We start from the raw sequence: 26,899 nt of genomic DNA, 5'->3' as shown, positions 1-26,899 counted from the left end.
ATGAATCATTGGCTAGGTTCTCCAAGTAGAAGTACTTAAGGTTATACCTTGAGGCAAGTAGTCCAGCCTTCTGTGCCCTGTGTCAGTGACACAGTTTGTGCACTAAAGCCTTCCCCCAGGTGAAGGATGAGGCAGGCAGTGAGGTGGCCTGTCCTCCTGAGGAGGCAGCTATGACCATGAACAGCCAGCACACACAGCAGCTAAGAAATGGGTACATCAGTCTAGTGAGGCGATTTGGGCAGGGTATCAAAGAACATCCACTACAAACTTGCCAACATTTTCCATGTGGCCTCATATTCTGACCATCTGGTCAACCATCACTGACTTCTTTAGGATTAGTAGTAGTGTTTATAGAGTGTGTATTATTTGCCAGGAACTCTGCTGAGCACTCACCTGCATCACAATCAGTATGTGAACCATGTGCTATGATGGCTCTGGTTTTACTAGGAGGAGACGAAGCCTGAAGAGGCTGAATAATTTGTCAGGACACACAGCTTACAAGAAGCTGAGTTGAATCCAGCATAGGTCTATCTGACATCAGAACCTTAGTCTTTCACTGCTATCCTTCCCTCTGTTTGGTTAGATGTTTAACAGAAATCATGTTTTTGCAGCAGATCTTGTGAAGTTAAATCAGGAATTATATGACAGTACAAAGTAGCCCCCACTCACTCACCAAGAGCTCCTCATCATTTCCTATTTAGAAAATGATGAGGGGACTCAATCATCGAAAAAATATGGGGTCTTCATGTTATAATGCCTCATGCAATTAATACCAAAGCTTATCAAGAATAATCATCCTTGAACAATGTAGAGCACACTTGAATATCATTGCTGGTAGGAGAAAAAAATGAAATCCATAGGCTCAAATGTTATGTTTGTGACAACTCTAAAGATGAAATCTTTTTAAGCTAAACTTTAATTCTCATTAAAATGATACCTGAGGCGAGTATAGCTGAATGAAACACAAACTTCTAAATTTTAGTACATGCTCATGAAACAGAAACATGTAGTCATGGAACATAAATGTAATTTTACTTATTGATGATCTTGATTATAAGACCAAAATTTGAAGTCAGAAAATTTACTAAACACTGGAAATATCACCAGGATATAAATGTTTGTCTTTATACTCAGATGTAAATATTAACTCCCATCATCTCCCTTCATATCAACAGTGATAGCAATGAATTTGGTATCCCCATAGACATGCATATAGTCTGTGAGGGCTCCAACTTTTGAGAACTAATGTATCACCTACTGATGACTGACTCCCCAAACAACTGCTTGTGGACATTTTTTCCTTCCCACTTCCTTCTCATTTACCCTGGGCTGAAAATTGCCCTCTCTGGCTCCATCCTCTGTGTGCAAGTCAACAATGGTGCCTGGTGATGGGGCTTCAGAGCAAAAAGAGAAGTAGAGGAAAAGTCAGGAAAAAATGAAAAAGAATAAGAAAGAAAATATTTGAAGGGAAATCCAACATTCTATCACATACATGCACTACTCCTAAGCTGCTTGTAGAGTCTCACTATGGTCACTGGGAAGAAACAAGACCCCATTTTTATCTCACCTTCCTCACCCCACCACTTCCATTTCTTTTAGGGTTTCTTATTCCCTCTGCACCTTTTTGGCCACCTCTACAATACCTGCTTTCTTTTTATCTTCCTAGTCCTCATCCCAGTGCCTCCTAATCTTCCACTCCAGGCCCATTTTTTGTACCAGTGACCCTACCTCTATAAACTCTTTCATCCTCTCCTATCCACATCCTATCCGTACCTGCTAAGCCTTTTCTCTGAGCCAAAGCCACTACCATTAACAACCAGCAGAGAACTTGCTCGCTTGTACTGCCACTGCTCTGCCTATGAAGGTACTCTCCCCCTCTTTGCTCACAGATAGCAGATATCTTTTTTCCAAATGGAAAATCTACACCACAGTTCAGACAGAAGCATTATTTTACATGGTAGGTAGCTTCTGCATTCCTATAAACATCATTAATCTTTTGATGCATTAGATAATTAACCTTGGAACTTGACTCCTCAAGGATGATTTTTTTTTTTTCTGCAGGAAAATGATAGAAAATTCCACAAAAATTCCCTTACAAACCAGCTCTAGAGTCTGCCCTTGAGCTAGAACTTCTTTATGTGAAACAAGTCTCCTAGATCATTCTCACTTCCTGGGACTCTTATCTATTCCTTTATACCTCTAGATAAAACTGAATTATCTCCCATTCCAATCATCTGCACCCTTCCACATGATCTCTCACATCAGCAAAATCCCTATAATCCTCAAACTCTCCTCTGAGTGGCTCCTTCAACTTTCCTATTCAAAATATGGCTATCGGCCGGCGCCGTGGCTCACTAGGCTAATCCTCCGCCTTGCGGCGCCGGCACACCGGGTTCTAGTCCCGGTCGGGGCACCGATCCTGTCCCGGTTGCCCCTCTTCCAGGCCAGCTCTCTGCTGTGGCCCGGGAGTGCAGTGGAGGATGGCCCAAGTCCTTGGGCCCTGCACCCCATGGGAGACCAGGAGAAGCACCTGGCTCCTGCCATCGGATCAGCGCGGTGCGCCGGCCGCAGCGCGCTACCGCGGCGGCCATTGGAGGGTGAACCAACGGCAAAAGGAAGACCTTTCTCTCTGTCTCTCTCTCACTATCCACTCTGCCTGTCAAAAAAAAAAAAAAAATATGGCTATCTTCTGAGAGTACTGTTTCCCTGCCAGCCTTCCTAATGGGGCTCACTTTCCCTCCTTCCTCTTCATTGTCGTGTGCACACCCTTAAAACCCCAGGTTATACCACCTGATGCCACTTTATGGGCACTGTTTTCCTGGCAACACCTCCTCCTTCACTTGACCATACCACTGTTTCACTGCCCATCATCCCTCTCCCCACCGCCCTGCCATGTACTTCCTTCCCTCTGAGCTTCAACTGTATGGTCCATCACTATATTCATTTTAATGCACATATCTGCAGCCCTCAATTCTCTATGTCTGTGTGTGTCTCTCTCCTTCCATTATACTTGCCAGGCATTGTTTGTCCTAGTTAAACCCAACTCTCCTCCACCTCTTCCCTGCCCTACACAATCATACAGATTTCTGGTCAACCCCACAAAATTTTCATGATCAATATACTCACTTACCCTCCAAAATAAGCATTTCAGACCTTCTCCCTCTCTCCTTGGACATCTCCTTGCTCTCAGTTGATAGCTGTACTTCTTAGCTTCACAAGAATAGAAGTAATCAGAAGATAAGCTCTTCATCCTGCTACTATCAAATCTATTCACTTTCTTTGTTATCCATATAATCTGTCTATTATTATTCCTGTTTGCATCTAAGGTCTGTTCTTCAGTGCTTGTTGCCTGTTCAAGAACTTTGCAGTATTTCTGAGTTTAAAATACAACCAAATCTTCCTTCAATGCTGCATCCTCCAGCTGTAATCTTTTGATTACAGGTCCAATGAAACATTACCTATCATCTTACTTCTGTTTTTTTTTTTTTTTTTTTACATCTTAGCCTCTCCCAAGTAGTCCCCACTCAGGCTTTCACCCCTACCAGTTCACTGAAACAACACTTGTCAGGGCCATCAACTTCTTCCATGTTGCCAAATCCTACAAGCAATTCTCAGTTGCTCACCCACTTCTTTTTGAAACACTATTTGACATGGTTTTCAATATACCTCACTTTTCCTGCTATCTTGACTCTTCTTTCATTTCCTTATTTTTCTGCTTTTAACACAGGGTTCATTCCAGAACCTATTATCTTCCATTTCCATATCTCTCACTCACGGTGGTCCCAGCTGCCTACAACCTGGTGCCCGGACTACTGCAGGAGATCTCCCGGCTCCAGCCTCAGCCCAGCATCTGTCCACAGCACAGCAGCCCCAGGGACTCAAGTAAAACCCACCTGGCCTCACTCCCCTCTGCTCAGAAGCCTCCAGGGGGCTTCCTGTTCCCCCTCAGAGGACCTCCAGGAGTTGTCTGTGCCCCACCTCCTAGTCCTTGCCAGCTACTGCACTTCTAGTTTGGTCAGCTCCAGCATTGTGGCTGTTGAAACACCAGGCACTCCTGCCCATGAGCTCTGTGATGGCTGTTCTCACATCTGGATTGCTTGTCCCCAGCTGGCCCTTGGATCCTTGAAGTCTGGGTTCAAATGTTGCTGCAGCTGAGAGGGCCTCCTGCCCACCTGCTTAAACCTGTCCCACACCAGGGTCAAGGGCACCAAAGACAAAGACGAAGGGGCTGTGGCAGAGGGGAGGAGGCAGCTGGGTGCAGTGGGAGACCTCGGGCTGTGCCCCAGGACAGGAAAAGGACATGTGGGGGGACAGTGGGGAAAGGCCAGCGAAGTGTGGAGTTTGGTCATATGGCAGGTGCACCCTGGTGGTTACAGGGTGCATCTCTCCATAGATAGTTTCATATAGCTTCACTTTTTAAAATATTTATTTGAAAGGCAGTGTTACAGAGAGGGGGGAGAGAACAAGGGAGAGATCTTCCATCTGCTCATTCAATCCTCAAATGGTTGTAATGGGTGGGGCTGGACCAGGCCAAAGCCAAGAGCCAGGAGCTTCTTCCAGGTCTCCCACTTGGGTGGCAGAGGCCCAAGAACTTGGGATATCTTCCACTGCTTTCCCAGGTCATCATCAGGGAGATGGATAAGAATTGGAGCAGCTGGAACTCAAACCAGCACTCATATGGTATGCTGGCATCACAGGAGGTGGCTTAAACTGCTGTGCCGCAATGCCAGCCCATAGCTTCATGGTTTTAAAAAGTAACTCTGGACCAATGATGTGAAAATTTGTGCCTATAGCCTCATTTATCCAGTGGCCTTCCAAAAAACTTTCATCTGAGAGCTTATGTGATTCTCGAAGCTCAAAACAGAGCTCACAGCTTCTCTCCCCAGCCCCCAATCTACTCCTTGGGCTTCCTCACCACAGCAAATTCCATGATCTTCCTTCCAATTGTTCAGCCTACAAACCTGGCAACCATTCTTAATGACTCACTTTTTCTTAATACCAATATTCAGTTCCTTGAGAGATGTTTAGCTATACCTGTATAAAATAGTTCAGATATGATGTCTCACCAACTCCACCTTCATTCATGCCAGTTACCCCTTGCCTTGACTACTGCAACAGCCTAACAGTTCCTCAGCTGCAGGCAACCTCTCTGCAATCTATTTTTCACATAACATCCAGAGTGATGAATTAGAGCACGTTTATCACTTGCTCAAAACCCTCCAGCAGCTTAGTTTTTCCTAACACAAAATAGAGGCCTGCACCAGTCCACACTGAGTTCTAGACCTTGACTAGATCGCCCTGACTTCTGCCCAGTCACTCCAGCTTTCTTGTTGTTTTTAAACTCATTTCCAGTTCAGAGACTTTATAGTTTCCTGCACCACTGCCTGAGAGGCTCACTCTGCAGATATTTGTGTGGCTTCCATGAGCAGCTGACCATCCTGCTTCAACTGGCCTTCCCTCTATCACTCCCTGCTTTATTTTCCTTTATATATATACTATATTCCCTATTATATATTCATTAATCTAAGGTCTTGTCTTTCTTATATGTCAAAATATTTCCAGCACCTCGAATGCCCTAGAGACACATTGGGGGTGCCCAGTATACACTATCTGTGCAATTAATTGGGTCACAAATACACACGTGTTCATACATGTGATGAAGTTGAACGCATACCTCAATGTCCAGTTTCACATACATGAATGACAGTAGACTTTAGGGTTAAGGCATTAGCTGCTTGAGGTGATTATGATGTTAGGTGCTACACAGAAAATGGAATGTACTCTGCTACTTGCATTTCTTGCTTTGATGTCAATATGATGGAAAATCAGGTTCATTTTAATACCTTGAAGGCCTGACTGTGCTTCTTCATCTCAACAGAGGGCAGCTCAGAGGACTCATGCTTCCCGTTTCAGCAGATGTACTTGTGTGTGTGTTACAGCACCTGTGCTCCCTCCCAAAACACACGCAGAGCCCACATGACTTTCAGGCAACAGAACTGATTTCCAAACTGAGACTCACTGCAGCGATTGCTTTTATTTCCATGGGAAGACAGAAGATGCCACCACTGCTAGAGTCTTAGATCATTAGGAAATGCTATACTAATGAGGGAGGCCGTGTATATATAGAGGAAATCTCCATGCATTCCTCTCAAATTTCCTATGAACCTGAAACTTCTCTAAAATAATAGTCCTTAAAAAAAGTTTTTCAGAAAGGAAAAGAAAGAAAATGTAAAAAAAAAAAAAAACAAAAAACAAAAAAACAAAAAACCACCACACACACACACAGCTCTGAATGGCTCCAAATGGCTCTAATCAGAGACATAATACAAGGTAGTCTCTGGGACAGATAATTTGTAGAGAGTAATTTATTTTTAAAACAAAAAGAACAAGATTTTACTTTAACACTGTAGTAAAAACTGGTTTGGTGAAATTACTTATTAATATGATGATTTCATTTTATTCCAACTCATTCCAAAAGCAAGCTGAGGAATGAGAAGGGAAAAGGGGGAGACACTGGAGGTGGCCACTTGTTCTTCCCTGACCAATCACTTCTCATGCGGTGCTGGGGACACCCTCAACTTAACTCATCTGTTTGTTAACCCTGAGAACGAGAGAGGTCTCATAAAATACTACTAACATGCAAATCGACAAAGGAATCATGGTGTTAAGTGTCTCAAATGTATTTTTACAGGAAAACATAGCACAAATTTTGTCAGCCGATACGATCCTCGATTTAACAGCTGGATTCAACTTCCCCCTATGCAAGAAAGGTAAGTGTTTATTCCTTCTGTAGGCTGCTTCATTGGAAGGGTGAGTGTTAGATGGTTTCCCATGATAAAGAGTGCTATGCAGAGTCAATAAAAGACATGAGGCAAAATTTAAAACTTGACCTGACCAATTCGGATTACCTGCCTCGTTAGTTCAATAGAGAAAAGTAATTAAATAAGTCAATTATTTGTCCTAATGTAGAAAAAAAAATTGTGCAACTTGTCTCCCTTGACCACACTGATTGGCATTTTGCAAACACAGCTATAATTCCCCTGGCTCTCCTACTCTTCTCAGTGATAATATATTTAAGTCCTGAAATCTAAAAATAAAATACCATTTTCACAATGATATGCATTTTGATGCAGAAATTTCAATCTTAATCACACTATTCAACATTAAATTTAAACATTTAATATTTAAATATTTAATATTTAATAGCAAATTTCATCTCTATTCAAATTGTTTATTTTGTGCTCCCCAGATATCTTCCCATAATACATTCAAGAACACATCACTCGTTAGATTTAAAAAAAAAAAAAAGTCTTACAAAGTGTCATCTCACTTTTTACAAAGATGTTTATTTCATCTAAGTCTCCTGCTATCAGGGACAAGATGGCTACTATATTTACACATATTTTGTCTCACCTGGCTGTTACCTGAGCATGGTTCCATGTCTTTATATGCCTATGCAAATTCATATGGTAGGTTGTGAGCACTTGGCTTTTTCAAATCTAGACAGCCTCTTGAGTAAATTCTCCAAAATGATGATGTAAGCTACAACCTATTTCCTCCTCTCGAGGAAGTTATTTAAGAATTTACTGGCTACATTCTTTCTCTTTCCTATTTCTACATAGTCCCTCACCTTATCATCTCTTTATTTTTTTAATAATATATACTTTTAAAATATTAGTTTTCATTTTATTTAAAAGGCAGAGAGATACAGATACAGACACATTTTCCATCCACTTCCATTCACTCCATAATTGCCACAACAGCCAGGGCTGGACCAGGCTGAAGCCAGGAGCCCAGAACTCAACCTTGAGCATCATCGCTGTCTCCTAAGGTATATATCAGGAGGAAGCTGAAATTGGAGCAGAGGAGCTCGGGCTTAATCCAGGCCCTAGGATGCAGGCGCCCCAAGTGGCATCTTACCCACTGTATACCACTGTATCTCAGTCTTTTAAAATTCAAGTAGAGTGCACTGAGATCAAGTTAGATCCTTAATAATAAATCCCAAGTGAAAAGGAAATTTTGCAGCAATACCAATTATTCCAAGATGTACATTGCTTCAGCAAGACAGTATGAGTCTATATTCTAAATTATCTATTTCATATAAATATATGGACACTTTCAGGGGACTAAAAGCTAAACACTGAAAATAGCAAAACACAATACATCAAGGATCACAGCAGTTCCTAGGAATGTCTAGTTGAAAGGTAGCTCAAGAACTAGTTTTAAGTCAACTAACGTCCTGACAAATTTTTCCTTGAGTCACGGTTTCCTGAAATCTTTTTCCTGAGCACCCTATTTCTCCTCTTTTGAGGGTTATTTCCTGGTTGCTGTCACTGCAGCTGCATCACGCACCCTTTAACCAAAACCATCCAAAAGAGCGTTTAAGAAATAACGATCGATACATGTTTGGAATGTCATCATCTCATCACTGCGGTCCCCTTTGCTGGGGGCTGTACACCACGATAATTAACCTTCATGCCTTCGTCTTGGGAGGCATAACTCATGTCGTGGCCAATTATTTCTCGGCAGAGCCCCTAAGGATGGGAAGTATTGCTGCAAAACCTAATTAGTAATTTTTTTAAAGATGTGTATTGTTTACTTGATCGTCTATAATGACTTCCTCTGAGGCACTATGGCCTATCATGGCAGGGTCCTACTTAGACAATTTTTAGCAGCTCATTGACCTGATAAAAAGACCTGCCATGGTCTGTCGGCGCCCGGCAGCCACCGTTGACAGGATGGACTGTTTAACGTTTCTTTCTAAGTCATTATGGTATATCATGTCAGGTCCCTAGTAAAAGAAGGTTTTTTTTAGATTTAGAACAATCAACTCGATAGACCAAATAAAGAGCTCCTTACAGAGCTGAGTGGGAAAAGGCAGATCTCACAAATGCCCAGTCAATCTTCTAGCTCCATCTGTCCTGTGGGCTGGTTGACCCAGGCAGTAATCCTTAACTTCAAATGAAATTTTTCTGTCACTGCCAAGCTCCCATTTAAATAGCAAGTACCATCAGTTACCAGTGCGGATTAATTGGATATTAAAAATGTAACAAAAGAATTCTAAAATATATGAGGCACTCTTCGGAAGTTTATGGAAACCTTTCATTTTACATTGTAGAGATGGTGAATCAAGTCAGGAGTCCTTCTCCTACCCTTTCCAATTATGCTGAGAAGTCCACCACCAAACAGAGTAAGAGAAACATGCCGAAGCCATCTCCACAGGAACTCCAGTTGGATGGATTCCTGGGATACTTTACCTAGTCAGATCTCACAGGAGCACATGTGCTGAGAACTGGACCCTCCCTGTTCAGCAGGAAGCTGGCCCCTGGCCTCTAGGCTTACTCAGCCATGGGTCAGTTCATAAATTGCATCCCTGCTAGCTGAATCTCCCGAGAGAAATGATCAAACATATAAATTTAAATGTAATGCTGATGAACTGTTTAGGGCTCAGGATTTGATTCTTCAGTAAGGACAAGGTAAAAACAGAAAACCTGGATCATTAGAAATGCTTTGATAACTTCATTTTTTAAAAATAGTAACAGAGAATGGAAGTGCTATGTTATGGAGAGCATACCTCCTAGCCAGTCTAAAAGGTAGGGAAAGCAGTTTGGAGAGGCAAAAACAGCAAAGCCACTGTTTCACAAAATCAAAGGCCAAAAGCTAATACTATACATCAAAAAGTTTTCTAAATTTGATACTCTTTCAAATACTCCTACAAGAAACAGCAACAACAAAATTTTCGAACAGAGTAATATGATGATGAAGGTCAACAATTCAAATTGAGACAAAGTCATAGGAATTCAAATCTCAAAAACTTGGCCATCCTAAGTGCCAGAAAGCACTTGTAAAGACCTGTAAAATAAACAGGGTACAAAACATATCTGTAGAGATTCTTTTTTTTTTTTTTTAACTTATCTTAGCAACATTGAGTATTTCTTCTAGCAGTGTGGGGGTATAGGGAAAAGTGAACACTTTGAAATACAAATAGTGTAATCTATAAAGCAAACTTAAATGGCCTCCAACTTACTTTTGCATAATCTGTATCTATCTATCTATATTATATATGTATAGCTTAAACCAAATGTGCTGTCCAAATGGTTGAGGCGGAGCAGGGAGCACTCCCAAGAGAAACCTGGAATGGGAAAATTTTAGCCTGGAACAGACATTTAGTTGCTGACAAACCATTATTAATCCCATGTTTCTGGACTGCATTTCAGGAATACTCACTTTGTACATGCAAAGGAGTAAGTCAGGAGTCAGAATTCTCACTACTGGGATGTCTACATAAAAAGGCACTTTTATTCAGGAAATGAAATCTACTGAGTTTTTCCCATTTAGATCCTAACAGTGACACTGTGTGGATAAAGCCAGGAGTACACACAGAACATTACATTAAGGAGCTCTTGGCTGAAAAAGACAGCAAGTTCTGACAGCTGGGTGAGGGTCACAGTTAAAAAGGAGCCAGATTAGGAAAAGCAAGACCACTGAAATTTAGGCTACATAAAAGGAGTTCACACAGCCAGAGGGAAATCTTTCTCTTGATTCATTACAATCTACAAGGCGATTTCAAAAGTTCATGGAAACTGGAACTAAAAGATAAGTTTATTTTGGTACAAAAATTTTTGAAATCCATGTATTACTTTCATGATACAAATTTTCTATGAAGCTTTTGAAGACTCCTTGTGAATTCAATTAAATTTTTAAAAATTATTTATTTGAAAGGCAGAGTTAGAGATCTTCCATCCACTGGTTCACACCCTTGATGGCAGCAATGGCTGGAGATGGGACCATCCAAAGCCAGAAGCATCTTCCATGTCTCCCACGTGGGCGCAGGGTCCCAAGCACTTGGGACATCCTCTGCTGCTTTCCCAGGCACATTAGCCAGGAGCTGGATTGGAAGTGGAGCTGCCAGGACTTGAACTGGCACCCATATGGGATGCCGGCACTACAGGCAGCGGCTTTACCCACCAAGCCATAGTGCCAGCCCCTATATTTATTATTTATTTATTTTTTATATATTTTATTTTTATTATTTTTATATTTATTATTTATTTTCATACTCGTCATGACCAGTTAGCAACGTCTCTCCTAGACTCGTGTTTACAGAGCGCCTTGTTACCACCTGACAATCCACAGAGTCCAAATTATTGGAGATGACCCATTAGTGAAATAAGTAAACTTATTTCAGATGTCCAGGACCTGTCATAGGATCACATCAAAGAGGTGCATTGAACTGTCCTTGTGACAGTGGTGCAAAGAAATGTGTTAACTGCAGCAGATTTTCTGTACAAGAGTCAATCCTGTCAACAAAATAACTTGAGAGGGTAGAAGCACTTAAGACAGCTTTGGACTGTCATATTCAGTGAGACAGCAGTTGAAATCTGGTTAAAGGCAGAAGAAACCAAGGGTCTTTCTGTATCACTTAATGTTTCCACTGTTTTTAAACATAATTTTATGCTTAGATGAGTTTTTGTCCTCATCCCAGAAAATTCCAAATTTTTTAGATCAGAGATCCCTTTAAGGATCTCATTAAAAGATATGAAACAGCTTCCTCCAAAAAAAATGTACATGTGCACAAACACCCAGTAGATGTAACATTTTATTACAATCTCAGAGCTTCCTGAACTCTTTAGAAGACACAGGCCAAGGTTAACAACCTTTATGAAATCTAACTCACATTCTCTTTATTATCCTTTCTAGTTTCTCATTTTCCCCTATTTCCACTATTGTGCACTATCTTTCTGAATTTTCTGTAGCACATATATCTTTCAAAACTCTCAGGAAAATCACAAAAAACAAACATAATAAAGGTATTACTTTAAAATTATCAATGATGACTACCAGGGCAAATGCATGATCATTATTAAAAACTGAATACATCACTATGTCTAAAAAATGCGATATCTACAAGGGTATTTCACAAAGTTCATGAAAACTAGAATTAAAAAATATGTTTTCTTTGGTATAAAGCATTTTAAAATCTATGCCTAGGAAAATATGCATTTTCTAAGAATTTTTAGAAGATGCCTTTCACATGCATGGACTTTCATTTTTTTGCACCAAGAACTATATCTCTTAATTCCATTATACGTGAATATTTAGAGTAAGCTTATTTTGGGCAATACATTTTCTAAACAAACATTGAAGAATTTAATTGTCAAATATATTATTAGGAAAATTTTACATGTACATATCTCGATGGCCAATTTATAAAAACTTTTTATTCAGATAATATTAGTTAACAGTTCCTAAGCATGAGCGAAATTGAAAATGCTGACAAATACTTATATCTATTCACAAATATCCTATGAGTAAGTTTCCTTATGGTCCCCCCATTACTGATAAGCAACCTAAAGCTGAGAGGGGTGAAGTAACATTTAGTAGGCAACACACCTAAAACCACATAGCCAGTCAGTGTGACTGCAGAAATGAAATTATTACTTAAGACACTATGTATTGCCTCCCACATGTTTTGGCATTTTGTAAACACAACCTGGGAAATCTCCAAGCAAGGTAGACTTGCCTGATAAAAAGCCTGCAGCCCTCCTTGTCTTACAACTGACATTGCACAAGAATCTTTGTATCAATTTTTAGAGAGATCATTAACTCACAAAACATAAACTGTTCAGTGAGAGGCTAAGCACTTAACAATTCTATTTATTCCATATTAAGCTACATGTTGTCCTTGTGACATACATTATTCCAATAGCACCAATGGAAAAAGAAAAAAGCAAAGGGTCAACTAAAGTTTCAACTTAGTTATGCTAACTTCACACTTTTGAGTCCTCCCAGTCTCATTACTGAAAATCCTTACTGCTTCTTCCTTAGGATATTTTTGCGCTTCTTTACTTTCCATTTCTTGTGCTAAAATTCTGAGTCCTCAACATGTCACTAAATTGTGATCTGCTTCAAAATTGTCTTCCTGTCTTCAATCCTTTCAACACATCCTTTGCCTTTGATGATGTATCAGGATGATAGAGTAGGTAGCTTCTCTCGAAAAAAAAAAAAACTAAAAAATATCCTATGGCCACATAAAAATCAGCCCCCAAAGCCACTTAAATTCTTATAATTCGTTGTATAAGAGAAAAACTTTATATGAAGTTCACAGAAGTTTTTCTATTTGCAGTAGTACTAGGGGCAAAAAAGAAAAAATGATAATTGCAGAAAAATTTTGATGATGTAGTTCTCTTATAAATTGGGAACAATGACCCTTGAAGGACCATAAAGAAAGTGAATGTCAAGATAATTTATTATTGTTACATTATCTACCTCATTTTTCACTTTGTCTTACTGAGCTCTGATATCCTTACAAGGTACCAAATATCCCAAACATTAATGAACACTTTAACCATGTATAAAAAGCAATATTAAAAAAGCTAAAACAAGGAGTTGGTGAGGCTCTCCTCTACAGTTATTTTAATACAAAAAAATGAGGATGAGAATGGGCAGTGCATGTGCTTCCTGAATAAGGTGTTAGATGTAGGTATTATTTTTAAAGGTTTGTAACCCTTTTTGACCCAGGATGTACCTTCTTTCCTTACCTGGGAGATCTTAACCTGTTTCAAAGGGTAACATACTAGAGTGCCCATTCTAGCCCCAGCTACCCTGCTTCTGATTCACCTTCATGCTAATGCATCCTGGGAGGCAGCAGATGATGGCCCAAGTATTGGGTCCCTGCCTCCTTTGTGGGGGAGTGACTTGGACGGAGTTCTCATTCTGCCTTTCAAGTAGATGCAAATAAATAAGCTTTTTGGGGAGGGGCGGGGGAGAGGTTACTATTTTTCAGTTCCTTCTGTGACTTACCAGGGATGTGGTTCTTATTATAGAAGAGCCAGTTTCTATGCCTGTCGGTTGGACAAACATTTATATGTAATTGGTGGAAGGAATGAAACTGGCTACCTGTCCAGCGTGGAGTGCTACAACTTAGAGACAAACGAATGGCGTTATGTGTCCTCCTTGCCACAGCCCCTGGCAGCTCACGCCGGAGCCGTGCACAATGGGAAGATATACATTTCAGGCAAGTCATTCCTTTGCTTTCTGTTTCCAAGTTCAGTTCCACAGCACTTTTTTGACTTGTATCTGTATGGTTAATTCACAGGGGGTGTACATAACGGAGAATATGTCCCATGGCTATATTGCTATGACCCTGTAATGGATGTCTGGGCTCGGAAACAAGATATGAACACAAAACGTGCAATCCACACTTTGGCTGTAATGAATGACCGCCTGTATGCAATTGGAGGAAACCATTTGAAAGGTCTTTTTTTTTTTTTTTTTTAATCACAATAACATTTGCATCTCATGTTCCTTGCTAAGGGGGTTTCTTGTTAGATAATCATAGTTAACCAAGTAAAAAACATGTTGACCAAATAAAATCTACTGTGTAAATTAGCAGTACCCTTGAGCAAGCATTTATTTTGGCTTTTCTGCAGATAGGATTATTTTTAAGTTACCATGCACATTAAAGAAATGAATAATGGTGTCTCCAGAAAATAAGAAACGGGAGCATTAATAACTGAAAAGCACAAACAATTTGTCCTAACAATGAACTCAGTGAAGTAAATTATTTCTTACCACCAAAGTTGCAGTAGTGATTTTTTTCCCACAAACTTGTTTTTTTCCATAAATATAAACTTTAGTCATAGTTGCACAAAATTACTATATATTTTTTAAAATATATATATTTTTAAAAATATAGTGGAATTTCATGTCTAAATTTCAAATTATTTCATTTAGGAATTGAATATCAAATCATCTATTATTCTCCAATTCTATTGTTTTTAATTTAAAAATTTATAATATTTTTGAAGTCTTATTTAGACTCCTATTTCCCCCATTACATACATGACTGCAACTTTTTGTAGTTTGTGTGCATGCATATAACTTATGTTTTATGTACCTAACACTGAATTTAACAAGAAAGCAGAAAAACCTTGATATTGAAAATGCTGTTGAGCTGCTTTGAGGTTCAGTTTCCTCATCTGAAAATGAAGAAATCGGTCTAGTTGGTCTCTACAAGCTCCTCCAGTTCTTGACATTCCATGACCCTTGAAATTGAACTAAACAAAAAACAGGCATCCCAGGTATGGAACAACAGGCACATCTGTGCATTCATGAGGGTACTTCGAAAAATTCATAGGAAAACGGAATTAAAAGATGAGTTTATTTTGGCATAAAAGAGTCTTGAAATCCATGTACTTTTTTCAACACGTGCATCTTCCATGAACTTTTTGAAGACCCCCTCCTATTTTACAATTATATATATACATCTTAAAAACTGAGTTAGGCATAGACTTTATATTTCTCCTGAATACATGTTTACCCTTAAATGTAATGAAGACCACACAGATGTTATTTTTTTGTAGATATTTCCAAGTTCTTATACAGTCAGAAATCTAAGTTCAACAGTGGATGTCTGCTGCACACCAGTGGGAAGGGATTGTCTTCACTTGTGCACCTCTTCCCTTCTTACTCTTTAGCTCCTTCTCTGGTGTGCCTTCGTTTCAAACCATGACCCCTTTACCTCGATACAGTCTATATTAACTTAGTAGCTTTCTATATTAAAATTTGATTTCTTCTCAATTCTTTTGCACAAGATATTGCCTAAGTGTTGCAGGAACTTTTGACAATTAACATTGCATCTGGACATAAAGAGTCAGGTTGACAACCCAAGTGGGAAATAGCACTCCCATGGCAAAATTAGTTTATCACAAGGGGCCATCATGATAAGGGCATGGACTTTGCACCTAAGCCTAGGTTTAAATTCAAGTGATGCACTTACTAGTTAATCAATACACTTAAACCTCATGTCTGTAAATTAAGGATAAGTATCCTTTCCTTGACAGTTTCTATGGTGATTACAATCAATGTATGCATTTATTTGACACAGAGAAGTCATACACCAATGCCTCTAAACTTCAGAGCCTGGGATTTTCCCAAGAGGCCGTTCTAAGTGCATATGCGTCAAAAATCATTATCAGTGATCTTAATGGTTAAAAAAAGGAATACATAATACTGTTGCCGTGAGTACCTTACTCTACTGTTCTAACATCTATGAGATTTATTTTATATAGGAAGTTAGTAGTCTGAAGTAATCTGTTTGCCTCTTCAAGAATGAAAAGTATTCTACTTTTTAGTTCATCTTCCCAATTATTTTGGAGAGTCAGGCATGTCCATTAATTTAGTAGATGCACTCTAATTGTCAGCCAGTGCATATCCACAGCATACATTGAACCAGAAGAAAAAAAAAAATTTGGTCTACACAGTGACCGTGAAGTTCCCGCTATGAGTTTCCCACTTACTAAACTAAAGGCAGGGCTCCAGTGGAGTACAAGAACCTAACTTGTTCTCAGCAGCTCAGTTCCTGCCCCAGCCACTAAGAAGGTAGTCAACCCCTACCCAAACCTTGACCTCTGCTAGACATTGGAAAGCAGTCACATCATCAGAGCTGTTTATAAACACAGACTGTAAGAAAGATAAAAGATGCTGAATAGTGTATTTTCAATTAATTAAAATATTTAAGAAAATCAATATGGTTTAGTCTACAAGAGTCTGAGCTCTGAACCCTTACTGGCCTGGGTTCAAATCTCAGCATATCTACATACTAGCTTGTAACTTATTCGAGTCATTGACTGTCTTTGTTGCTCAGTTTCCCTGTTTATAAAATGAAAATAATGGTAGTATTGATCTCAGAGTGATGGATTAAACAAAACTAACATAAGCACTCTATTAAGTTTTCTTTATTATTAGTGTAAACCCTTTAAATAAGGCTTTCATAAACCATTTTAGAAAGATCTAATTCCCCCCCTTGGGAATTAGATGAATTCTGGTCAAACATTCTTGCTTTGAATTAATTCAGAACACCCAGAGGTGTTTCTTATTCCCCCTTGGGTCTTTCTGAATGTCACCCAATTAATTTCACCAGCAAATTTAAACATTTGTGTCTTCAAAGACGTCATTATCTACTTCTTGGCTCTAGACATGTTTTCTTAAACTGAGACGCTGAGAGTTTATTCCTTGGTGGTTCCATGTTGCTGTATCTCTTAGGATTCTCCCACCTTGATGTCATGCTTGTGGAATGCTATGACCCCAAAGGTGATCAGTGGAATATTCTCCAAACTCCCATTTTGGAAGGTCGAAGTGGGCCTGGCTGTGCAGTGTTGGATGACAGTATTTACCTTGTGGGAGGCTACAGCTGGAGTATGGTACGTGTCTGTATTTACTTCATTCTTTTTGTTTGTGCTTGCTTTTCTGGTTTGTTTCTATCCAATAATATCATACATCTATACACCTATTAAGAGTATCATGCAAGGGTAGCATTTCACCTAGTAGTTAAGACACTGCATAAGATACCCATGTCCCACATCAGAGCATCTGGGTGCTCTGCCTGCCTTCAGCTCCTGATTCCAGCTTTGTGCCAATACAGACTGAGAGGCAGCAGTGGGGGCTCAAGTAACTGCTTTTTTTTTTTTTTTTTTTGACAGGCAGAGTGGACAGAGAGAGAGAGACAGAGAGAAAGGTCTTCCTTTTGCCATTGGTTCACCCTCCAATGGCCGCCACACGGCGCTGATCCAAAGGCAGGAGCCAGGTGCTTCTCCTGGTCTCCCATAGGGTGCAGGCCCAAGGACTTGGGTCATCCTCCACTGCACTCTCGGGCCATATCAGAGAGCTGGCCTGGAAGAGGGGCAACCTGGACAGAATCCGGTGCCCCGACCGGGACTAGAACCCGATGTGCCGGTGCCGCAAGGCGGAGAATTAGCCTATTGAGCCGCGGCGCCGGCCTCAAGTAATTGCTTTCTTGTACCCACATGGAAGACCTGGATTGAGTTCCTGGCTTTGCCTCAGCCCAGCACCTGCAGGCTAAATTTCAGGAGTGTATTAGAGGTACAAATTCTCTATCTCTCTCCGCCTCTCAAATAATTTTTTTAAAAGAACAGCATGCTAATATAGAAACAGTAAGTTACTTTAAATAGTGAAATAGAATCAGCATATTTGCCACCAAACTGACTTGCTGATCAGCTGTAAAAAGTTGAGGCAGGCCTCTGGTTTTCTCCTATCCCCGGGTTTGTTTTGTTTTTAATTTTGGCTTTCCAACTGAAAGTCAAACTAAAGTGCTTTTTACTAATGATCTTCTAAAACTGAATAAGGGAGTCTGAAAAGTTGCTGATGGGTGAAACATGAAAGATGGAATTAACACTTCAATATCTATAAATTCTCTTCAGGTACATAATTTGCCATTTTTTTCCCCACTTTTTTCCATCATGAGACTTTCTAAATGTACATCAAAATAGGGATTATATGCGATCTCACTAACCCATCATCCAGCTTCAATATCCACTGACATTTTTGTCAGTTTCTTCATCTGGAACCCCTTTAAAAATTGTTTTTGAGTGGAGAAATTTGAAGCAAATCCCAAATATTTAATTATTTCATCCTAAATACCTCAGTATTTTTCTTTTAAAACAATCATTCACTTATGTAAACATTATCCGTATCACACCCAGCAAAATTAACAGTAACTCTTTTACATTTAGTCCATATTTAAGTTTCCCCTAGTATTTTTCAAAGTGACATGTTCAAACCAGGATTCAGCAAGTCTCACTGAAATTTGATTATTGTTTCATAAATCCTTTACAGTCTAGAGCATTACCTCTGCCCACTCTTTGTTACATGCCACTGACTTGTTGTCATCTTACAGAATTCCCTACTGACATCCTTGTGGTGGCATTTAAAATAGTCATCAGTCTCCATATTTCCTATAAACTGGAAGTTAGAGATAAGGGCCTAATTAAGTGGATTGAAGTAAGCCTTTTCCTCCCTTTTGGCAGAAACACCTGAAAAAGTATCTGTGTAGTTCCCATTATAGACAGTCCCCCATACATGTAGATTCTGCATCTGTAGGTTAAACCAAACATGGATTTAAAATTATAAAAAAATTAGGCCTGTACCAAATATGTACAGAATTTTTTCCTTGGCATTCCATAAACAATGAAGCATAACAGTTATTAGCATAGTATTTTCATCGCACTAATGTTTTAAATTTTATTTATTTGAAAGGCAGAGAGAGGGGAGAGAGATCCTAACCATTGTAACTCCCCAAATATCCACAATGCTGGAACTGGGCCAAACCAGAACAATGGGTCTCCCACATGAGTGGCAGGAATCCAATTATTTGAGCCATTACTGCTGCCTCCTATGTCTGCATTAGCAAGAAGATGGAACCAGGTACCAGAGCCAAGTATTGAATGAAAATATTCCAATATGGGAATACAGGTGTCATAACTGGCATCTTAACCACTAATCTAAATGTCTGTCCCATGTTTGTTCTAAAAGCAATTTAAATTATGCAAGAGGAGGCACACAGGTTTTTCTGACGTGTCTCCCAAAATTCACCAGGAGATCTTACATTGTAAGGCTCTTGTGCACCCACAGATTATGACATCCTGGGGGGAGAGGACCCTGAAACCAACTCCCTGCTTATAGCAAGGAACAACTCTGCTTCATATAGGAGTCACATTAGGATCCAGTTGTCCATACTTATAAAATAATGGCTATTTTTATATTTTCCTATTTATCTGCTTTAGTTTTATAAAACTATTTTGGGGTTTTAATGCTATGAGCTGGTTTTATTTCTTTTGTGTCAAACAAGATTCTGACAAAGTTTGGGAGTGCTTTAAAAAGTTGTTAGTTAAATGGAGGTGAATATTTATCAATGTGTATAACTAGATATCCATACATGTGCGTGTCTCCTGGTGCAAACTGTTAGCTGGAAGAATACAGATCTTTGCTTCAAGCAGACACCAGAAGCACACTTTATCATTAATATTAGGTTGGTTTGGTTTTTTGTTTGTTGCCTGCTATAAAACAAAGCTTTCTTGGTTTGGAGAAGGAAACATTACTCAGGCACCAGCTCCTAAAATTGATAAAGGAAACAAAATTAAAGACATTTTTTATTTCTCACGTGGCCTCTTGAAAATACAAAAATTAACACATAGGTTAGCAAGCCTACATATCCAGTTTACTTTCATCCAGTCCCAGCTCTGATTCTCCACAGTAACAAAGTAAAAATGGAGAACAAGCTATACCCCAACTTACTTCAACTGCTTGAAGATTTTAGATGGCTTCTCTTTAAACCGAAATCAGCTGAATAACTTCAGTTTCTGGTCCACTGTTTTCAAAGACTTATTGAGCAACTAGGTGGTTCTAGGTATTTATATGACTTTTAGTATAAGTCATTAAAAAAGATTTTGAAATGTTGGTCTCAAAATTCCCCTTGGAGTAGGACAGTTTGAGATCTACTGCTGTCATTTCGTATTCCTTAGCAAGAGCTAAGAAGAGGTCCTCTCCAGTGTGATTGTGATAGGTCGGCTGTTGTAGTTCTCTGAACACCTTTGTCTAAATGCTCCCTGCTCTGCCATTACAGGGGGCCTACAAGTCATCTACAATATGCTACTGTCCAGAGAAAGGAACCTGGACAGAACTTGAAGGAGATGTAGCAGAACCCCTGGCAGGCCCTGCTTGTGCGACAGTTATCCTGCCTGCCTGTGTACCGTACAACAAATAACACTAAGAAATCCTGGAATGAACAGTGTCACGTTTGAGGAAGCAGTGACAGGTCATGTCACTATCGTCATAGGAACAATGCATTCCCATGGTACAACTGCCAAAACCCACCCTTGGTTTCTGATGATTTACAAGTGACTACAAGAGAGAGACCTGTTCTGAACAGATGCTGTGTGTGTGACTCAAATCCTACCAAATCCTTACTGTGGTGACAGACTTCCATTTCAGACTGGTTTTAACTTGTCCCAGCTTTACAAAAACTCCTCACATGGATGTTAACTTTCCAAAGGACAAAGATAAGATACAGAAGACTGACCCCAGGAAGACCTAAGATCAGTTTTTTGTGCATTGTAGTCTACCTGCATGTGATCTGTGTTGAAGTTTTGGGGATGTTGTGTTCATGAATGATTCAAAAATTGGACCCACCAAAATATTCACACTGCATTTCAGAAATTGCCATTTGATTCTGTATTCCTAACCTCTGACTACTTCTCAGACTCCACCTGCAAGACAGTTATTGAAAGTCATTTAAGATTAAAGAGGGGCATTTTTGTATCTTTACAACTGCATTTCTCATCCCTTCTGATCTTAACAGCACCTGCCAGGATCAGAGAACAGAAAGGCGTTGGCTCTTGTAGCAATTGCTTTCTGCTCCATGGGTTTCAGGCCAGCCACAATCATAATTTCTGTGTCCTCAATTTTATCTGAAAGATTAAAACAAAATACGCTATGCCACTAGTCACTTCACAAAGACCTGTGCTTTCTCATTTGTTTCGGCTTCAAGTAGTGAACACACATTTTTATTTGGTTCAAAAGATAGGATTGACAAATTCAGTCATACAGTGTTATAGAGATTCTGTTGGATAACACATCTGACCCAAACTCAATTCATAATGAAAACTGGGAGGTGGCTTTCAGGGATTCAAGGGGGGAAAGAAGGACTAATTCCTTATTATTACAATACCGGTTCTCTCTGTTCTTAAAACACAATTCAGAAGAGGCATAGGAGCCAATTATAGCCCCTGAGAGAATGCTTCTTCTCCTTACCTTTGGCTGGCTCTGGACACAACTTACCCTCACTATTCCCTCAACTCATCATAATTGGGCTGATATCAGAGACACCTGAGCTCAGTTAAGCAGCTGATGTCTAGCAGTCCTCAGGAGCATGAGGAATGGAGGTGTGAAGGTCAGGAGGGCATGAGATGTCCTCAGTGTGGCCAATCAACAAAGCCAGCAGGAACATAAATTTGATGTGCAAGTTCTTATTGAATATCAACTTTTAAGAGTAAATAAAAGCCTAAAATATTTGTAATCACCCAAAGATGCTATCAAATCCCTCAACAACTATGTCATTCAAAACAAGAAGGGAAGCCATGGAATAAGAATGCCTTGGTGATGTCATGCGGAGCACGTCAGGATGGATGGGTACCCCAGAATCCAATGCATTTCTACAGTAAAGTGCAATCTTCGTTGTTTTGTATTTATTTGTATGTTCAGATCCAAAGGATCCGTTGTAAAAAATATATATAAACAGTCTATCTAGTGCAATCAGCTCCCATTTCTTTTTTTCTTGAAAACATGAGTATATAGAAAGTTACAGTACTTCGTAGGAAAATTCCAGGTGACATCACGAAGAGAACAAGATCTGTTTCAGAACCTTTTATTGTCCACTGTCACCGTTTCTTCCAAAAGTCAGTTTATATGACAATATTTGATTTCCTTAGACTTGTCCTTTGTCTTATTTTTATTTCTACCCAAAATAAATAAAAGCATTTATGAGAACTGTAAGTAAAGCTTTCTGTATTTCAGAAAGACACAAACGCCTAGACAGTGAAAAGTGAATAAATCACAGAGAATGTAAATTTTGTACAGTATTAGAATGTGTATATGAAGCTTGCTTGGAAAGGAAAAACTTTAAATAAAAACTTTATGTACTAATCCCACTGTCTCACATTCCTACTTATGGAGCATACATATACATCTCTACATTGAATTGAAGATTTGTAATACGTAAATGCCGAAATCTTTTATTCTGCAGATATGCTTTAAGGTTCACCTTCCTCACAGTGTGTAAATACAGATGATATGGACAGTGCTAAAACTATGGAATGCTTGTGAAAAAATGTTGAGTTAAAAGTTATGTCAGTGGACTCTTGGGTTTTCTACTATAGAAGTGTTACATAACTCATCAAGATCCAATAACTGAATATTTATAGATGTTATTATAAGCATCAGATGTATTAAGATATGCAAACACTTTCTAATGAATGAGTGAATCTGAAAATTAAATCAATTATCTAAATACATAGTATTTAAATTTATTCTTTAAAAAAATCTGACAAGAAAGTTATGCAGGGCAATTAGAGGGGTCATGGGAGATGTGGGGAATAAAGGCATGGAGCTGAAGGTAGCCATTGGACAGCCTCCAAAAAAGCATGCAGGGTCAGTGGCTAGTTCTCGAAGCCAGCAAACTAGGGAGAACTTACTTTGATGCTTCTCAGCCAAATCTGTCATTATTGATGAAACTCACAATTAAGGTACTTTTTTTAGTTCAAGAGACAGAGAGAGACCGAAACAGCCAGGAAGAGCTTCCATCCACTGGTTCATTCTCCAAATGCTCCTGACAACTGGTGCTGGGCCAGGTCAAAGCCAGAGGCCAGGAACTCAATCCAGGTCTCTCATGTGGGTGGCAGAGACCCAGCCACTTTAGCCATCACTTGCTGCACACTAGTGTGCTCATTTATAGGAAGCTGGACTCATTAGTAGATCTAGGCCTTGAACTCAGCACTCCAATGTAGGACTTGAGGGGGTCTTAGCAACTAGGCCAAACCCTATCCCTGAAAGACCTTTGCAGCATCACAAATATTTCACAAAAGCAAGTGTAATGTGTTTCTTCTCCCTGTGTTAAGGTACCATACCAAAAAATATCCCTCTTGAAGATGTCCCCTATTATCATCTTCTCCTGAATCAGTGGTTGAGTTGTTGCAAATCTTCCAAATAACTCTACATCCCCCAAACATCCAGTGCTGATAGAATTCCATGAGCAGTTAAGGAAATATGCTTTTTCCTAATCTCAGGGAACCACTTACTTTAAATCCATAACTAGACTTTATGTTTACTGTATTTAGTCAGTTAGCATTTGCAGGAATTTGTGGCAGGAAGTGGAAATATACTGAAGAAGGAAAAAATATTCTGAGAATTTGCCTTAAAACTGAGTAAAAGGCTATAGGGACCAGATTTTTTTTTTAATCAAGTAAGTTGTATCTGATCTTAAAATTTACATGTGTTTTTCCATATATAGCTGAATTTATATTTCCCCAGCTGCTTGACACATCACCTAACAAATGATTATCATTATCAACATAGTAAGCATCAAGTACTTGTTAAACATATTTCAAAGCATCATAATAAGTGCCAGATTTCTGATCAAACTTGATTGAGAATACAGATGCTGCTCAACTTACAATGAGGTGACATCCTTACAAACCCACTCTGAATTGAAAATCCATTTTCTACTGAGTATGTATCACTCTTGTCCCATCATAAAGTCAAAAAATTGTGGGTACAAACATTGTAAGTCAAGGATCATCCATAGCTGAAGAAATGAGCACATGGGCTGCTGGGCCTCTGCCTGAGGTGCCAGCATCCCATATGGGTGCCAATTTTGTCCAGGCTGCTCCTCTGCCAGTCCATCTCTTTCTTTATGGCCTAGGAAAGCCATGGAGGATGGTCCAAATTCCTGGGCCCCTGCACCCACATGAGAGAACTGAAAGAAGCATCCTGGCTTTGGATCAGCCCAGCTCCAGTCATTGTGGCCATTTGAGGAGTGAACCAGCAGATGGAAGATCTCTGTATCTCCCTCTCTGTAACTCTACTCAAATAAATAAAATATTTTAAAAATAATAAACATAAAAGGTACAAAAAATTAAACACATGAACAAGTTAAAATAGGATTAGTAAAGGAGACCAAAACCAAGTAATATACATTGATCACTTTATCTTGAAAAAGTGGGTTTCTGTAGAAGAGACAGATCATAACCAGTCAAGCCTGATTTCCTAAAAGCCCTTGACTTGGGAATATCTAAAGAGTGGAAAATAAAACAGCAGTGAGATGAAGCAAAAAGATCACTAGAAGATGGAAATATCTAAATTCATGGTACATTTGTTTACTAGAGGTAGCTACGTAGTGCTGCTCTGGATAGCACAATAAATATGCCTCAAGTTGGGTGAGATTTTTTTTTCATTTTTTATTTATTTATTTATTTAAACTTTTATTTAATGAATATAAATTTCCAAAGTACAGCTTATGGATTACAATGGCTTCCCCCCTCCCATAACTTCCCTCCCACCCGCAACCCTCCCCTCTCCCGCTCCCTCTCCCCTTCCATTCACATCAAGATTCATTTTCAATTCTCTTTATATACAGAAGATCAGTTTAGTATATATTAAGTAAAGATTTCAACAGTTTGCCCTCACATAGCAACACAAAGTGAAAAATACTGTTGGAGTACTAGTTATAGCATTAAATAACAGTGTACAGCACATTAAAGACAGAGATCCTATATATTTTTTAAAAATTAATTAATTTTCTATGCAATTTCCAATTTAACACCAGGGTTTTGTTTTTTTTTTTTTCATTTTCAATTATCTTTATATACAGAAGATTGATTCTGTATGTACTAAGTAAAGATTTCATCAGTTTGCACCCACACAGAAACACAAAGTGTAAAAATACTGTTTTAGTACTAGTTATAGCATCACTTCACATTAGACAACACATTAAGGACAGATCCCACATGAGATGTAAGTACACAGTGACTCCTGTTGTTGACTTAACAATTTGACACTCTTGTTTATGGCGTCAGTAATCTCCCTAGGCTCCCTAGTAATCTCCCTAGTCATGAGTTGCCAGGGCTATGGAAGCCTTTAGGGTTCGCCGACTTTGATCTTATTCCGATAGGGTCATAGTCAAAGTGGAAGTTCTCTCCTCCCTTCAGAGAAAGGTACCTCCTTCTTTGATGGCCCCGTTCTTTCCACTGGGATCTCACTCACAGAGATCTTTCATTTAGGTCTTCTTTTTTTTTTTTCTTTTCCATGGTGTCTTGGCTTTCCATGCCTACAATGCTCTCATGGGCTCTTCAGCCAGATCCGAATGCTTTAAGGGCTGATTCTGAGGCCAGAGTGCTATTTAGGACATGTACCAATGCCATCTCACTAGTCCAAGTGATCAATTTCAGTTCACAATTGATGACTCTGATAGGTCTAAGAGTCAAAGGGATCACACAAACAAGACTAGTGTCTGCTAATACTAACTGATAGAATCAAAAAGGGAGAGAATGATCCAACATGGGAAGCGGGATACACAGCAGACTCATAGAATGGGTGAGATTTCTTAATGAAGATTCTCTTGGTTGTTTTCAACTGCTGCTAACAGAATGTCCAGAGACTGGGTAATTTATAATGAAAACAAGTTACTGGATCACAATTTTGGAGACTGGGAAAGCTGATATCAAGGTGCCAGCTTCCGGCAAGGTCCTTTTTGTTGTGACTCCTCTTGGTGGATGGTGAAGCTTGCCATTTTATAAGAGTGCCCGTCCCACCCACGAGGATGGAGCTCTTGTGTCCTAATCACCTCTTCAACTTTCTACCTGTTAACACTGTTACAATGATAATTACATTTTAACGTGAATTTTGGAGGGGGCAAACATTCAAAACAAAGCAGAGGTATTCTACATGACTCATCAGGTTTGGTGCAATAACAAAAAGCTCAGTCCTAGAAATGAACACGAAATATGTGCTTCATTAATACAAGAACAATGGTGTAAGAATAAGAAAGAAATCTATAGATTGAAGCTTGAATGGTCTATTGTATTCTTAGACTCCTGCCTAGTATATATTAAGGATTCAGTAATGGTTAATCCTTAACAGTTAGCTCACTAATGATGCTAAAAACAAGATGGTTAAAGTAAATTACTGTGTGTTGGTGTCTACTGCTCAGGGCAGAAGTTTCATCACTTCAAGAATAGTGACCTTTTACTATCATGCCCCCTTCTATTTTTTACTTATTAAGCTAAATCTTATGCTGTGACCATCTAAATAAAACATAAAACAAAATGACCCGTGGCGGTAGGTAGAGGCAAGGCAGATACTTGATGGCAGGACAAAGTATCTTCATTTAGGAAGATGGCAGTCTCCTTGCTTCCAGTCATGTTGCTCAATTCTGGGACGTGGCCGGCGCCGAGGCTCACTAGGCTAATCCTCTGCCTGAGGCACCAGCACTCCAGATTCTAGTCCCAGTTGGGGCGCCAGTTCTGTCCTGGTTGCTCCTCTTCCAGTC

The 26,899-nt window shown here is 39.4% G+C and overlaps 1 protein-coding gene across 1 annotated transcript in view; it reads left to right on the top strand.

The window, feature by feature from the left end:
* Positions 1 to 20,563, top strand: part of KLHL14 (kelch like family member 14) — a 96,134-nt gene extending 75,571 nt beyond the window's left edge. The window contains exons 4-8 of the mRNA XM_062200256.1: positions 6,692 to 6,770; positions 13,827 to 14,017; positions 14,099 to 14,257; positions 17,047 to 17,204; positions 20,423 to 20,563. Coding sequence (XP_062056240.1) covers positions 6,692 to 6,770; positions 13,827 to 14,017; positions 14,099 to 14,257; positions 17,047 to 17,204; positions 20,423 to 20,563 — 728 coding nt within the window. The remainder of the gene's footprint in view (positions 1 to 6,691; positions 6,771 to 13,826; positions 14,018 to 14,098; positions 14,258 to 17,046; positions 17,205 to 20,422) is intronic.
* Positions 20,564 to 26,899: the final 6,336 nt, after the last annotated feature.

The sequence above is a fragment of the Lepus europaeus genome, chromosome 9 (assembly GCF_033115175.1).
Source record: "Lepus europaeus isolate LE1 chromosome 9, mLepTim1.pri, whole genome shotgun sequence".
Classification (NCBI taxonomy): Eukaryota; Metazoa; Chordata; class Mammalia; order Lagomorpha; family Leporidae; genus Lepus; species Lepus europaeus.
The sequence above is the reverse complement of the archived record's forward strand: the minus strand, read 5'-3'. Positions and strand labels throughout refer to the sequence as shown.